General features: G+C 40.4%; 1 protein-coding gene across 1 annotated transcript in view; it reads right to left on the bottom strand.

Moving 5' to 3' along the window:
• Nucleotides 1-16,477, bottom strand: part of LOC134874814 (hepatic leukemia factor-like) — a 35,100-nt gene that overhangs the window by 14,508 nt on the left and 4,115 nt on the right. The window contains 2 exon segments of the mRNA XM_063899027.1: nt 12,586-12,793; nt 13,887-14,176. Of these exon segments, the coding sequence (XP_063755097.1) occupies nt 12,586-12,793; nt 13,887-14,176 (498 nt within the window).

Below are 16,477 nucleotides of genomic sequence, written 5' to 3'. Positions count from 1 at the left end.
TTTGGTAATGCTTCTACCAGCTGTGGATGAAGTATTTAGATGGTTCACTTAAGTAGCCTACACTAAACAATGCTACAGAGTAAAAACACTCCATTGCAAATAAAAGTCCAAAAGCATCAGCATAAAATATACTTAAAGTACCAAAAGTGAAACTGCTCATCATGCAGAACCGCGCATCTCAGAATAATATATATTGTATTAGTGTACAATAATAAATGATATATTAATATGTAAGCATAACTAACGTTGGTTAAGGCTGATATAATTTACAAAACTTCATATACTGCTGCCTAGCATATTGTAATAACGATACAAGATTTGTGGATGATTATATGGTGCGTTTATCGTCTGAATCAAAAGTTACTACATTTATCAAATTAATGTTGTAAATTAAAAAGGATTTGGCTCAAATCTTCCACTTTTTTTAATGTAGTTGAGTAGAAGTAGCAAGTACAATACAATTAAGTTCCTAAGTTGTACTTAAAAAGTAAAATGGGGTTGAAAGTAGGTTTAGTTTTAGTACAAAAGTAACTTACTTTTTTAAATGTACTTTGAAATGGTCATATTTAACAAATGAAATCATATATATTACTTTGTATTAGTGTTTATGTTGCAGAGAGTAGAAAAACAGTGTTGAAAATCACTCCCCTGAGCTGTTTCATTCTAGTCATTTTTGTGTTATTAATATACTTTTATCTAAGCCTACATCTGTTTTACATCTCCGTGAACACACTCAGGCTCGTCAGCAGGCTCGAACTCGCCTCTGCAAATACAAACAAACACACAAGCAGGCCCGGGCACTCGCATGAGTGCTCGAGAACACCGGTGGACGCACGCAAACACACAAACAATTCAGTCCAGGTGACACACCCAGGGAGTCTTGTTCCTTCTGTCAACACACTGGCTGCGAGTTATATCTGCATGTGTTGCTAAATCACTGCTTCCTGATACACACACTGAACATGCAGGTTTACCAGCTTAGGTATTTTCTTCATGTTCACAGTCAATTAAAATGCAGATTGTCCTCACCAGAAAAACAACAGCAATAATATGGTGTGTTCAAACACCATCATGTTTTCTTGACAAGCGACCTCCTGTGCGCATAATAACTCTGTAAGACGCAAAGTCTTAAGCACAGTGACACAAGAACACTGCAAAACCTCTTAGGGTGGAGGTCAAAGCGTCTGACTCTCACACAGGATGTTGCTTGCTTTTTAACAACAATCATCACATATCCCCGAAAGTAGTTTAAATCTTCTTGACATAACCAAAACCGACCAGGTGTTAGGAAATGCAGCACCATTAGGAGCGACAAAGATGTGTTGTTTCAAGTTCCAGTGGGATGACATATAACCCAGTTAGGCCAGTCACAGATCAATACGTTTGACAGCTTATCAGTAGGCAAGCCCCTGCACAGCCATTTATCAAACGCTGAGATAAGCTTTTACAACTCTATCTTTCTAGTGCTTTGAAAACTTTTCTGCCAACACAACTTGTGATTGTTTGTTTTTCCGCCTGTATTTTTATGTTTATTGTCAGGGCATGACTATAAAGTAAAACACGCATTAGCTTGATGTTGACGCCCCGTAGCACGCACTCAATGCATAATACAGTAGCCGTGATCTTGCAACTCAGGGACAATAAAAAGACTTAAACAATGCACGTCGTTGCTGAGAAAAGGACGGTGGTGTATGACTACAAGTCGAGGCACGCCACAGTACTCTGCTTTGAAGCACAAAGGTAGCAAATCAAAGAGAAAATGACATACGACTCCTTTTTATAAAGGTCAAACGGTGGTTACCAATGATCAAATTATTCTTATGTATTCTGTTGCAGTAAGGAGTTTATTTTTAGACATGCTGCTGTGGCAAATATATGAATTTGTACAATTATTAGACTGAAATTGGAAGTATTATGACTTCTCTCAGCTCACAGATTTGCTTTGCTATTCAATTAAAATTCTCTCCCTAGCTTTGTGTTTACTCTGCCGTCCTAAAGATTCTTTTTCCCTTCGTCCTCAGTGTTTATTCTCTCTGTAATCTCCACTGTTTCCTTTCCCTCTCTTTATCTCCCCCCATACTTTCCCCCTGCTCTGCTCTCACTCTATCTCCTCCCCCAGCCCCTCCCTTCCCCTCTCTCTTCCTCTCTCGCTCAGTTGCTCTCTGCAGCGGCACGTGACGTGGCGGCCGCACATGGCCCGATCGTGTGAGGCAGAGAGAAGGAGGGAGAGATTTCAAAACATGCCAAGCGAACACTCTTGACTTGCCCCCCCCCCTCCAGCGCTGCACTCCCCTCTCCCTCTGTGTGTGCAGTGTTACAGAGTGCAGAGTCAGTGTCTTGTTTAACCCTTGCCTCGCCAGGATTAATCACAGCCCTGAATGTTAAATCACCGACTGCCTCGGCCTCTTTTAAAGAGACAGCAGATCCCATGACTTCCTATACAACGCACCACCTAAATTCATATTTTAATAACTGAATTAAACGCTAAATGTATATTGATGTGATTGATTCCTCAAGGGTATATTTGGGATTCTTCCAGTCTAGACTCTGGTATTCGGGTTGTGGTTTAAAGCACTGGAAGTCATATAGCGTTGGTGGTTCCTAAAACCAAGGACGGTCTAATCTGTGCTCAGGGTGTTTGTCTGCGAGAGAAAGTGACTGCAGTAATCCCACTGCTGACCTTTTCCACGTATTTAGTTTTCATATGTGTTCCTCTCGGCAGTGAAACATTCCCAATATCAAATATAGTTATATTTATTTTGAAGACTGTAAACCAGCGCGCTATGGGCCGTTAACATTGTTGTACTAAGGGTCTACACACGGCAGTTCTGTGACGCTGTTCTCGAGCTAAATGCGGGCATGTTTATCATTTAAGCCTCTTTCACACATAGTTCCCAGGAAATTACTGGGATAACCTTGCAGGCCCCTCTTGTGGGTTTTCACTATTTACACATGCAATACATTGAGGAACATTTAATTCTTTTCACCTATTTACACATGCGCTGGCAATGCGGGAATCAATCTGGCAAGGGACAATGCAGCATGGGGTGCTAATGAAACACCTATTTCAACTTGAAAGTCAACACGAGAAGATGTATACCACCGTTTAGCATAACTACCTCAAGCCCCAATGAAGAGCGCAAGACGTTGAAGCGAAGCGGCCAAACAGTGGTACTGCAAGTTTTTTGTCGGTCTGTGACACATGATTGGGCACAAAAAATCTCTTTCCCATTCTCTTACATTGGGAAATAGATGTCTGTAAATCAGCGGCTATACCCAATAGGGTCCAAGAGGAGTAAAATGCACTAAAAGCCGAATCAAGAGTTATTTTCCCTCCTCATTCATTTGACTCAACCGGAGGCGGGGCTTCAGCAAAATCCCCCAAAAAGTGCACATGCTGTTTGGGCCCAAATACTGGTACTTCTGCTCACAGTGGGCCATTTTGGCATCATGCACCACTGAGTAACTTTCAAAAGGATAAACAAGGTATCGTCACCAACGCTGTTCTCTTTATATATCAATGGTCCAACAGTTAAATGCTACATTTCTCATTTTTAAACCAAATTCCATGAGAATTGGTTCAGAATTAAATGTGTTACAGTGCAGTTTTGAATTTATGTACTAGCAGTCTGGACCTCATTTTCAGCTCTATCTGCGTTTTTATATATTCAGCAAATGACAACCGGTATAGGTATATTGCGGGTGGGCAGCTATTTTTGTCCAAAGCTAATGTTCTTTTAATGTATTGAATAATAAATGCCAAACAGTTAACCATTTGCATATTCAAATGCGTCTTTTTATTGGTTCGCACACTCGACTCGTAAAATGGATGTTGCCCTTTTTTTTGTGCTGCAATTTTGTTGCTATGATTCACATCACAGCCAGTTAGGCATTTACACTGAAAAGTAACTTGTGTGTTAACATGCTAACAGTCGCTAACTAGCACTAAACAGCCGGTACAGCTGAGGCTAATGAGAATGTCATTTGTTTTTCGTTTTGATGACACTAGATTAAAAGTTAGGGAAATGTATCCTCTGGGGAATACTTTTGTGTGGTCAGTGTTTCAAATAAATAAATAAATAGAGTCAAGCGGATGGAGGTGCTTAAGGAAAGGTCATGTGATCATTACAACACAACTCCAGGGAAACATGAATGACGATGGTATTTTTTTAGTCTTGTTTTTTTTCTCCTTGGCTCTCTGTTTTTGCGAAGGGGGGGGGGGGGGGGGCCTCTTGTGTGAGGATGTACCCGCCAGCAGGAGCCCAATTTCGGCCTCATGAAAGAAGCATAACCCCTTATTTTTTGGGGTACATATATATTCATTAATAATAGTATAATTGTCAGTTTTATTTCCATTATTATTCATATTATTCATATTGCTTATATTCTAAGTATTCATTTTAGGCAGGTCCACGATTCATAAGAAAGAATCTTAGACCTGCTGGTGGGGCTAGGAAAAAAGTAAAGGAATCTCCAAATTGTCTGCTAAGAAAAGCAAATACCCAAAGCCGTTTTCATGGCAATAACATTGTGTGCGATATTTTTGGTAAAACTTCATGATGCTGAAAAAGTAAGTATTGCTACAACTTAATCACAAAAATAAAATAATTATAAAGAAAAGTAAGTCCATTATAAAATTAAGTGTTTTCTCCATTAAGCATGGTGGCTTATCTGCACAACTGCCTAAATCTACTTCATTTCTAGGTATTGAAGTCCAATTAAATCTGTATTGGTTTAAAGTCTTTTACAACTTGTGGCCCAAAAAATATCTGACAGCTGAAAATTGTCCCTTTTTCTCTGAAGACAAATCAAAAAAAGGCCTAAAATCTATTTTAATAGACTATTTGCTGTTTGTTTTTATCTGAACTTTTCCACTAAAGTTCAAACATTTCTGCTACTCCATCATTCTCTTCACATGTCAGCCTGTCAGCAGGGTTTAAAAACTCAACATTTTCCCATGAATATTTGAGGACTGATCAGCCTCAGGCGAAGGAGCAGCTGATTAGATCTGGGTGGATATTCAGAATAGGTATTTCTCTCTCCAGGTGCACTGTACGGTGGCCCTGAAGAGCAAGTCGAAAAGGCATTTCACAAAACACTACAACATTTCACAAAACACTACAACATTTCACAAAACACTACAACATTACAACATTTTATAAAACACAACGACATTTCAAAAAACATTGAAACATTTCAAAGATGACGGAAGGGTATTCCTTTAGGGAGAACACTGCTTGTTTGTGATTGGACAGAGCTAGCCTGAGAAACACTGCTGTGATTGGTTGTTTGATAGCGCTACGTCTTTCCTGTGCACAAACTACCGAACCCTTCCTACCTTTTATATATACTATATAGTTTATAGTCTATAGTTGAACCACACTTTCAGGGTTCTAAGGCAGCGGTACCCAACCTTTTTTTGCGCTACGGACCGGTTTCATGTAAAACTATATTTTCAGGACTTCAAAGTAAGGGGGGATACTGGGCTGTAGCACTTTTAGGAACATTAACATTTGGCACAACCATAAGGCGCCACTTATGGCTGCGTCCTTAGTTGAAAGTAGTTTCACTTTCGAGCAGAACCGGCACCGCTTGTGAAGTGACGAGAAACACCCAATCACAGCCGGAATATATCTTTCCGGTCTTTCGCAAACATCAGGCTTCAGTCTACATTTCATGAGCTCCGCTGCTAATATTACGATCGAAATCTTCTTGAAACGAGTAGGCCTATCGGTGACTGGCAGACAAACATAAGCCAACAAACACACGGAGCTCAGCAGAGAGAACACATTTCTCCACACAGACACACATCTGACGTCAATGAGACGAGGGTCTTGACCTATGGTATTGACATGTTGATGTGTCAAGAGACACACACAGATGTATCCGGTCATTTCTCAAAATAAAACATCTTTCAAACTGATAATCACTCAAATATTTTTTTATTCAATGTTTCTGTGCGGCCCGGTACCAAATGTCCCTTGGACCGGTACTGAGCCATGGTACCGGGCCACGGCTGTTCTAAGAGATATGTTGATGTCGTGATGGGTTGACAGAATGTCGAGGATTACTTCATATGTATAACCTTTGTTAAAATATTCCCTTAAGATTTTCATCTCTTCTTCTATTCTTTCCAACTCAGTTCAAAATTTGTGCAGACACAGCTGAATATTACCAAACAGGAAAGACGTAGCGTTGTCAAACAACCAATCACAGCAGTGTTTCTCCGGCTAGCTCTGTCCAATCACAAACAAGGAGTGTTCTCCCTAAAGCATGGCTGCCCAAATTGGGGCCCGCGGGCCACCGATTATATTTGGCCCGTGCCTTCCCGCACTGTCCCACCATAAACGATCGGAAGCTCTCGTTGAAAATTATTTATTGGCGCACTACCAAATAATGCCATAGGATGGCGCTCCAGTCAGCTCCTAGCTATCCGATAACGCCCAAGACCAGTGAGTGAGAGGATTCAAGGATGGAGCGTAGTAGGCTGTGGCACACAGACAAACGAAAATTTAAAAAAACTTGGGAACAGGACTATTTTTTTACCGAGGTAGATTCCAATGCAGTGTGTCTGGTATGTAAGCAGAGGGTCGCTGTTTCAAAGGAATACAACATTCGCCGTCACTATCTAACTAAGCATGCGGCTGAGTTCGCAAAGTACACTGGAGAACATCGCAAGGTCAAGTTAGCAGACTTGCTAACAAAGCTAACCACCCAGCAGCGAACTCTACTTCAGCCGTCGACTGCACAAGAAAATGCCACTCGGGCTAGTTATCGCATTAGCAATGCAATCGTGAGAAGTGGGAGAGCTTTTGCAGCGGGTGATTTCGTCAAGGAGTGTTTGACAATTGCTGCCCAAGATGTGTGTCCAAATCAGATGCGTGTATTTTCTCAAATTAGCCTGTCACGGAACACTGTCACCCGCCGCGTTGAGGACATGGCCGAAGACGTTCGATGTCAGATAGCACAAAGAGCAAGTCACTTTTCTGCCTTCTCCATTGCGTGCGATGAAAGCACCGACGTGTCCGACTCAGCACAGTTGCTGGTGTTTTTGCGAGGCGTCAATGAGGGTTTGAAGTGTGTCAAGAACTAGCGGGCCTTGAAACATTGAAAGGGACAACAAAAGGTGTGGATATTTTTATGGCAGTGGAGCGAGTTCTGGACAAGAACGGTTTGAACTGGGAAACCCTATCTGGCATCACGACTGATGGAGCCCCCGCCATGGTCGGCAAGCGAGCAGGGCTAACTGCACTTGTGTCGGACAAGGTCTCCGAGTTTGGTGGCTCGATTTTAAAGTACCATTGTATTTTGCATCAGGAGCAACTGTGCGCTAAAAACATGGGCTTGAAAAACGTAATGCAGGATGTCGTCGCCATTGTCAACAATATTCGCTCAAAGGCCCTCTCACACCGTCAATTCAAAGCTCTGCTTGATGAGATGGATGCCCAGTATGGTGATGTATTGTACCATCAGGAGGTGCGGTGGTTGAGCCGTGGGAAAGTTTTGCGGCGTTTCTTTGATCTGCGAGAGGAAATAAGAGAGTTTCAAGCCACGAAGACGAACAACATCCAAGTGCCCACGGACAGTCACTGGCTTGCAGACCTGGCTTTTCTTGTGGACATCACAGAGCTGCTGAATATCCTCAATCTTCAGCTCCAAGGGAGAGACCAGATGAGAAGTTGGGTTGATGGAGGAAGACACACCAAAATACCTCGACATTCTCAACAATCTTGAGGTGGAGTTCGACCATCGCTTTGAAGATTTTCGTGGAAATACAACAGCATTTTCTGTGAATGTGGATGCAGTCAGTGAGGAGCTTCAAATGGAACTTTTGGAACTTCAGTCTGATTCAGACCTCCATAGCAGGTTCAGAGAGCTTTCCTTACAAGATTTTTACAGGTCTATTCCCGCACACAGATATGGCAAGATCCGCAAACATGCCCAGGTTATGTTATCCCTCTTTGGAAGTACTTATGTCTGTGAGCAGGCTTTCAGCCTTATGAATCTTAACAAGTCCAAACTGAGGAATGCTTTATCTGACTCTCACCTACATGACATTCTCACTTTGTCAGTTAGTCAGCTTGAACCTGATATTGAGAGGCTTTTAAAAACCAAGAACAGGCTTCATGTTTCCCACTGATTGGACTACTACAGGCAGAATATGTAGGCCTGCCCTAGGCCCCCATTGTGTCACCTGGGAGTATGGTAGGCCCAAGGACTGGTAATGTTCCACACCTGTCCACAAATATTTCATAGTGCTTCAGTTATTTTTTTAATTTAAAGAAGCCAGATCGATGTTATGAAATGTTATTGACCTAAATGTGAAGCACAATAAACAGTGCAATTCATTTTTCAAAATGACTTTGTGATATAGTGTTTATTTTGCACACGTATGCTTAACTTACACACGTAATGTACTGCACTCATATATTTACCGCACACTTAATGTACTGCAAAATTATCATTTTGGCCCTCGGCCCTCCCCTCACGTTCAATTTTGGCCCTCCATCGGGAAGTATTTGGGCACCCCTGCCCTAAAGGTTTGCCCTTTCCGTAATCTTTGAAATGCTGTCGTGTTCTGTGAAATGTTGTAGTGTTTTGTGAAATGCCGTTTCGACTTGCACTTCAGGGCCACCGTACAACTCGCTTTGTTTTACATGCACTAATCATGTTGGGTTCTTTAATAAGGGTTTAAGATGTGCCTTTGTAAAGCGGTTATACAGTCGTGCCGCAGATGCTTCTCTCCAAAAACACATTGCAGTTCAATGAGTTTGTGTATCCTGAAGCATGCATGTGCTTATGGAAATCTGAGCTTTAAATCTGTGTTTGATCAGAACAGATTCCTGACGGAGTGAACTGACCTGGAAGTGTCAGGGCTGCAGGAGGAGACAGCTGATCTGAACTACAAATCAAGGTGATTCCTTTTCACGATCCTCACTAAGGATGTGTAAGGATGGGGAAAGAAACCGCTCTGGCAGGTTTAAAAAAAAAATCGGCAAATGATTTTGTAGCTCAGTGGGCGTTAGAGAGCATCATTAGAGAGTGTTAGGCACAACTACATTGCAGATGATTAAATCAGGCTCCAACCTCACATATTTCTCGGTCGCAGATTAGACAAAGACCGATTCTGATCTTGATGCAGTTCTGCTGCTCTGGAAATTTCTTCTAAATCATGTACAACCACCACACATAGACTGAAATAACCCGGATTTGTAATATGTACAATATATTTGTGCAATATACATGCAAGTGCAATATAACCTCCTGCAATTTCACGTTAATTACCATGGTGTACATATCTGCTATTTTGTTTTTTTATTTATTGTGTTATTAATATCGTGTCCATATTTAGCCATTTAAAGAAATACATCCAAACTTTATCTGCTGTTGTAATCATGTACATGTCCCCATTGTGTGACAAATAAAGGCTTTCTGATTCTAATTGTTACAAAATGAATTCACAAATGTCAGGAAAAGACCATGCAGGATCATGTTTCATTTTAAAGATAAAACAATAACTTGAAATACCTTTATGCATAGCTGCTAACGTCTCGTTAATGTCTTTTGGAAGAAGAAAAAGGGATTTACATTCATCTTTGCAGGGTTTACATCCCATAAGGACTTGGTAGACTTTTAATGTTTCTCAAAATCTATTTTCTAATACATATAGAATTATCTAAATACTAATTCTCCATACAATGAAGGGATCTGGATTTTCTTGCAACAGAAGAAACAACTTTGGGATGTAAAGTCCAATGGTATATGTATTAAACCAGTTATTATTCTATTGCAGCATTAAATCCAAAGTCTTTTTTATTTAAAATCCCGAAATCTGAAAGTCATGTTTGTTTGTTTTTTAGAGAAAACAAACAGCCGCACATCATGAAGCCAAAACCTTGCAGCAAAATCAAACCTTTTTTGAGGTAAGGAAAAACTGAAAAAAAAGCTAAATCAAAATTATTTGGGGGGATTTGTGTCACCACAGCTGTTGATCCAACAGGATTATGTCTCTTTGTTTGTCCATTCAAATAAAAATCTCAGTTTAAATCCCCACAGATGTATATTAAGCATTTATTGCCTTATAAGCAACAAACAGGTGACAATAAACCTTATAAAACCACAGCTGTATCCACATTTTTGTGTGTGTCCCCCCCTCCTCCCTCTGAGCTGTCTCCCTTTTACGCATAATGATTTAAAATAAAACCAAACAGGCATGTGGATCAGATTATTATTACCATTCTATTTTCCATGTACTTCTCTGCAGCTCTGTAGTAACACTTCAGCTCCACAGCGACCTGAGGGATTTCTGGCTGGATGCATCACGCTCAGCCCAGTCACGTGTTTATAATTCAGAATCAAGAGCACCCACACACACACACACACACACACACAGACACACAGACACACACACACACACGAGAGCATGTTCACATTAAAGCCTAAACAGTTGCATGCAAATGTGGAAACAAAGAGGACACTTTCATATTCATATGCGCATCTGAAGTTCAGCGTACTGCACACACACACACACATACACACACACACACACACACACACACACACACACACACACACACACACACACACACACACACACACACACACACACACACACACACACACACACACACACACACACACACACACACACACACACACACACACACACACACACACACACACACACATACACAGTCAGTCAGTCAGAGCCTTGCAGCAGTATCCAGTGGTATTCTCTCTCTGTATCATCTCTGCCGAGGCTCTGCTGCTTTCTCTTCTTTCTGTGTCTTATTTTCAATTTTCCGGTTTTCGTTTTTTTTGTTAATTTAATTTTTCTTTAAGCAACTCTGCAGCTTGTTCTCATAGTGAAAAAAATCTTATTGTTTGTGACTCACAATGAAAAGACAATGCTGCAGTTAGATAGTCCAAATCGTATCGCTGTTTATCTCTACCAGTGTCTTCCTCTCTGACTGCATCTGTTTACAAACTCTTTGTACTACATAGCATTAAAGTATTAGGTACCACCAAGACAGAAATATAAAGTAAATAGTCGATTATCAAAAAATAATCTCACAGATGTGACCGGGTCTGGCAACATTTTCTAACCAACCAAGCAGGAGGACCTTCCCTGATCTTCCTACATATACCTGCCTTTGTATAAATGTCTAAAAAACGTTTGAGCAGACACACCCAACTGACCTGCATCGTCTACTTCAATGTTGTCTCTAATTTACCTTGAGTACATTTCACATTTTCTAGTTGCACATGTGCAGATTAAGCTAGCCAATAATGACTATTATATAAACAATACACAAATGTGTTGGTCGTATAGAATAATTAAAAATATGGGCTACTGGGTTGCCATTCTATCCAAATGACAGTAGCTTGGTAATTTAAACATTTTTGGTATCAGCTCAGCTCCCTTGGAGAATTAATTGAGGGGGTACCAAAAGTAGTAAAAGACACAACCTTTGTTAAAAGAGCGAGACTAGTTGAGAGCCTTGCCGCAGTAAAAAAAACAGTTTCCATACTAATGATGCATAAATCAACTGTTTGCGTACATATTCACTACTTTATAAGGTAACAATATGTCAATGTTGTGTCTGCGGCTTGTGCTGCCCCCAAATGGCTAAAAAAACAATTGATTGCAGGATTATATCCTTATTCGCAGGTTACGGAGCAACAGCAATGGCTTCTTTTTTTTATGTAGATATTTAATTCACCTGTTTCATATGCATGAAAGCAGCCTCACAGCTTTGCTTCTCTAAAATCTGAAAACAGTCCTCACATTCACTCGCTAATCTTCTCATCCTTCCAATACATGTCTAAACAATCGATGAACATTTACCAAGACATGCGGTTGATCTGCCATCAATAAATCATCAAGAAACTAGCTGTGATGATTCATTCTATGGCTCGCAGGATTTCAAAACAAGACGTCGGCATTATGAAGAATGTCTTTGTGGTTTCAATTAGCCAGCATTGAAAGTTGTCAGACTTGAGAAATAAATAAAAGACAGGCCGAAAGAAAAACTCTTCTGATGTTCCTGCAGTTCTAGTTCACAGCAAACCAGCAGAGAGAGGAAACAATAAATTATGAATATATAATGGGGGAAAAGAGGCTGTCGCAGGGAGCCGAGGAGGGCTGCAGAACAATGTGTCAGCCATTTATCACACAGTGATATAATTAGACAAAATTCTACTCGGTTATTGTTGAAGGAGAGGGTTACTTAATTTAATGTATCATCTGTGTTCTCATTAGTGCCAGATCACATCAAAGCCTTTGCATGTGCGGCTTCGGAAAATGTCTGACTGCATTAGCTGGTGCACAAATGTTGCCTTCTCACGTGAGGACTTTTAAAGAGGACAATTTTAATCTCACTGTGGACTTAACAGGAAGAAAAGCTTTCTAATCTCTGCCTAAAAAGTTGTTTGAATTTAAAGATATTAAAGGAAACAAAAAGGTCCTAATACCACATTGTTCTAAAGTGTAATTGTACAAAACTTGATTAAAATGTCCATCTTAAGGGCCAAAATGGGATAAAACTGCCCGATAGCAACTGTTAAATTCACTCATTCACTCACCATGTGGACACTCAGGTCCTCCCATCATGCCTTGTTGCTGCTGAGGTGGCAGGGGCGGTGGCGGCGGCGGTTGAGGCTGGACATTCTCCAGTCCCAGCAGTGAGGAAGAGGAGGACGAAGAGGACATTGAGGAGGAAGAAGAGGAGCAGGGCGGGGGAGAGGTGGGAGGGCACTGGGAGCTCTGGTTGGGCACCGCTGACTGGGAGCTCTGGAAGGAGAGAACATTTCAAATAAACTTAACTTTTTTTCCAGGATTTTGAGATGTAAACAAAGAGACTGATTGATCAAATTCTCATTCGGTTCCTTGAAATTTGTACAATTCACAAAATATAATTGGAGTATTTCATATTTAAACTTCTCTTTAAACAGCAGTGCCTCTGGTGGAAAGTTTTGTGTGACCTCATACAAAATGTAGACAATGGCACTTTTTTAGAATGATGGGCAAGTTGTTATTGGTCTCTTAAAAATGTTTCCAATTAAATTGTTTGTTTTTTTCTTATAAAAGAATAACAATGGCAACATTCATAGAGACAGTTTGATATCAACTTGTTTCCTCACAATCCTCAAAGCTATTCCAATTAGAGAAGAAAGATGGCACTTATAGTAAGCTAGCAATCTAACTTTGAAAAAAAAGTTACAGTGATCGAGATAGCGGGCTAATGCTTTATTAACATTATATTCAAGTTTACACCTGAAAATAAAAAAATGAGCCTTAATTTACCTTTTTAAATTCTGCCACATGATTTCAGCTGTTACCTAATTCAATTTGGTGTGAAAATTGAATTTTATTTGGATGTAACCACGTAAACACGACATAACACATTACTAAGCTAACATCCTAGCACAAACTTGCTAGCTACTGTGAAAGCACGGCATCCTCAATGAAAAAAAGGTCCTGTTTGAAACCTAAAATTAAAACATTATTATACATATGTAAACTAGTAAGTACATAACAAACAATCACCTAAACCACGATCTTTTCCTGAACCATCCCAAGAAGTGTTGCTGGCTAAAGCTAATCAAGTGGTTGCATTTTACATCTTGTTTGCGACACTCCCAAAGAATGGGACTATAATAAAATATTTATTCACAAACAACGTATTCTGTGTCATGAGGACTATAACTTGTTTTCTGCTGTTGTCACTATACGACTCTTTATGGTGGCTAGCTAACACCACAATGTTGTTTATAGAAAGAAATAAAGTTAGGTCAATATGTTTGGCGTGGCTAGTACTGGATTGAAATATGACAAAGACCTTAAAGCCACATTTTTACAGCGTTAGTTTCTCCATCAGTCCTACCTGGGAGGGGATCTGGGCCCTGGTGGAGCTGGGCCCGTTGTTGTGCATGCCCATCCCGTTCTCAGTTAGGAACTCCTCCAGGTCCATGTACTGCAGCTGGAACAATCCTCCGTCACACGGCAGGGTCCTCTCCCACAGCAACGGGCCCAGAAACGCTGACTGTGAGTTGGGACGCAGCGGGCCAGTCCCAGGTGCTCCGGGGGCCCCCGGTGCCGCACTGGGAGCACCAGGCCCTCCCGTGATGACACTCTGATTTGATTCCTCATCAGATTCCGCGGGCTTATCTTTATCTGGAGAGAAGAAGTATGTTAAATTATTATATCTTGGTACTAAAAGAAGAACCACCCTAAGATGGTCATGGATCTCAGGCCATGTCTCTGTGCTTGTTTTTGAAAGGTTAAGAAATGATAAGCGATGATAAGAAATGAAAATATGCAGCTAAAGAAATATGTTTCAGGGTGTGAACATGTTCAGTATTCTGTGCTGTAGAACAGAGACTATAGCTACGCAGTGAATGGCTGAAAATCTAATTTGTTTTCTGCAATCAATCTGTCTTCCGCTTAATGTGACAGGGATTTATTGCCCCCAAAAAAGCACTTAAATGAATGCAATCTTCCATTCCAAAACAATGTCCCTATGGAAATAGCATCATAGCATTTTATCCTTACATACAGTATATGGTGACCAAAAATCAAATCCATGCATTCCCAACTGACTTCCGCCGCCAATCCCTATCTATAAAAGAAACATCTCAAATCTGATGCAATTTTGGCCACAAAATGATTAATTTAAAATCACACACTCTGTTAAAATCCTTAAAGACAGAGTCTGGTAGCCAGATGGTCACAGGTTTTATCCCCTAAGGGTCACACACTTGAACATCCAAACACACATGCCTTTTGTTTTCTATGTAATTCTCCAGACTGGGAAAGTTAACCTCCGTTCAGCTAAAGTTACATGGTTTACCTTGAATGCCTCAGAAAACCTCATTGCCCTCAGAAAGTCTCTGGAATTTTCAGAAAATTTACATTCGGTTCCCTTTTTCTGGTTAATTGTTTTTTCTCAGACTCAAACTGTGACAGCTTTTGATGGACAGCTTGCATCCCTTTGTTCCTGAGGTGAACCAGATCTTGCATTTATCTACAAGAAGCTGCGTTACCATCGTGTGAAACTTCTCCTATTTTCCGACAAACAAACACCTCCCGAGGCTGCTTCTGTTGTTTGATGAACACCGGCTGATGTTTGTGTCCTTTGCTTTCTGCGAAGCACTTAGTTGCGATCATTAAACGGCATCTATAAATAAAGTCGACCAAACTGACCCTGCACTCTGACCTCTATCTAAGCGGTAGGTTCTGATGGAAAGATAGATAAAGCCATCAATAAAGCAACAGCACAAAAGATAAATGAAAAAATCCTGCAAGTAAACTAAAAAAGAACCAAACTTCATCACACAGAGAGAACTGGAGTGATTGTTTTGTACCCTGATCCTTTGATAATATTATTCTACAGAATCCCGCCTCCAAAAGTGCATATTGAATAAATGGAACAATGAATAATACAACCCAATAAAATAGTAATAAAAGAGCATATTTAACTGGGCTGCGGCGAAAGGGAAAAGGGGAGTAATGAACAAGCGAGAGAAAGAGACATCAGGAGAACATCGGGATAGCAGGAAATTTAAATTTAAAAGGGATTAAAGAACATAAAGTCAGGGGAGATTACAGCGGAAAACAGCAGAGGAGAGATGGAGGGATGGAGAAAGAGAGTTGAGGCCATTTAATTCATGTCCCTCATAATCTCTCTGCTATCATCATCATTATCTGCCTGCCACTTTCTTTTCCATTGCCGTCTGTCCCGAAGGTAATAATATATAAATGAGGAAATATGTGAATTATTTTAAGACGTACAAGTTTGAGTAGTTGTTTTAAGTCAACATACAAAGCTAACAACTCTTAAATCCGCAACTTTCTTCAATGACCAAGCAAGATGTGTGGCCTTTATTGACTTATAATAACAGTTTGGGTGTATCAGTCACTACTGGTTTAGGCCCCTTAAACAGGCCAGGTTTCAATCTAAATGTAGCAACAATTATGACCAAAATTCAGAAAGAAATCAGCCAAAATAAATAAAATGAATGCCTGTCTCTGCCCACTACTGTTAAGCACATTTTAAGTGATGATCCATCAAAATAAACAGCTGGCTCTCTGTCAGGGAAACCATTGGAGAAATGCAATTTAGTTTAAGTGAAAAAAGAAAGTCAAATCTCATAGTTCAGGATGATGTACACATGGTTAACTTGGTGCATTAATCATGTCAGAACATAATGGATCTTTTACCTTTCTACATAGATCTAATGTTTTGGGTTTTTTGACGCATAAATTGACGTCAAATGGCACGTTTCCGGGGCATGCTTTGTCTGGATTCAACTTAAGCTTTTCTGGAACTGGGTAGGTTTACTACTTGTACCTAGTACTTTGTACGTTTTTCAGAAACCATTGACATCATTAGTCAAAGAGATTCATCACTAGCGGGTCATGGGCCTTCCTACACAAATCTAGCATTTTTAAATAACAAGATATGGCCAAACTACG

The sequence above is a fragment of the Eleginops maclovinus genome, chromosome 13, assembly GCF_036324505.1.
Source record: "Eleginops maclovinus isolate JMC-PN-2008 ecotype Puerto Natales chromosome 13, JC_Emac_rtc_rv5, whole genome shotgun sequence".
NCBI classification, from domain to species: domain Eukaryota; kingdom Metazoa; phylum Chordata; class Actinopteri; order Perciformes; family Eleginopidae; genus Eleginops; species Eleginops maclovinus.
The sequence above is the reverse complement of the archived record's forward strand: the minus strand, read 5'-3'. Positions and strand labels throughout refer to the sequence as shown.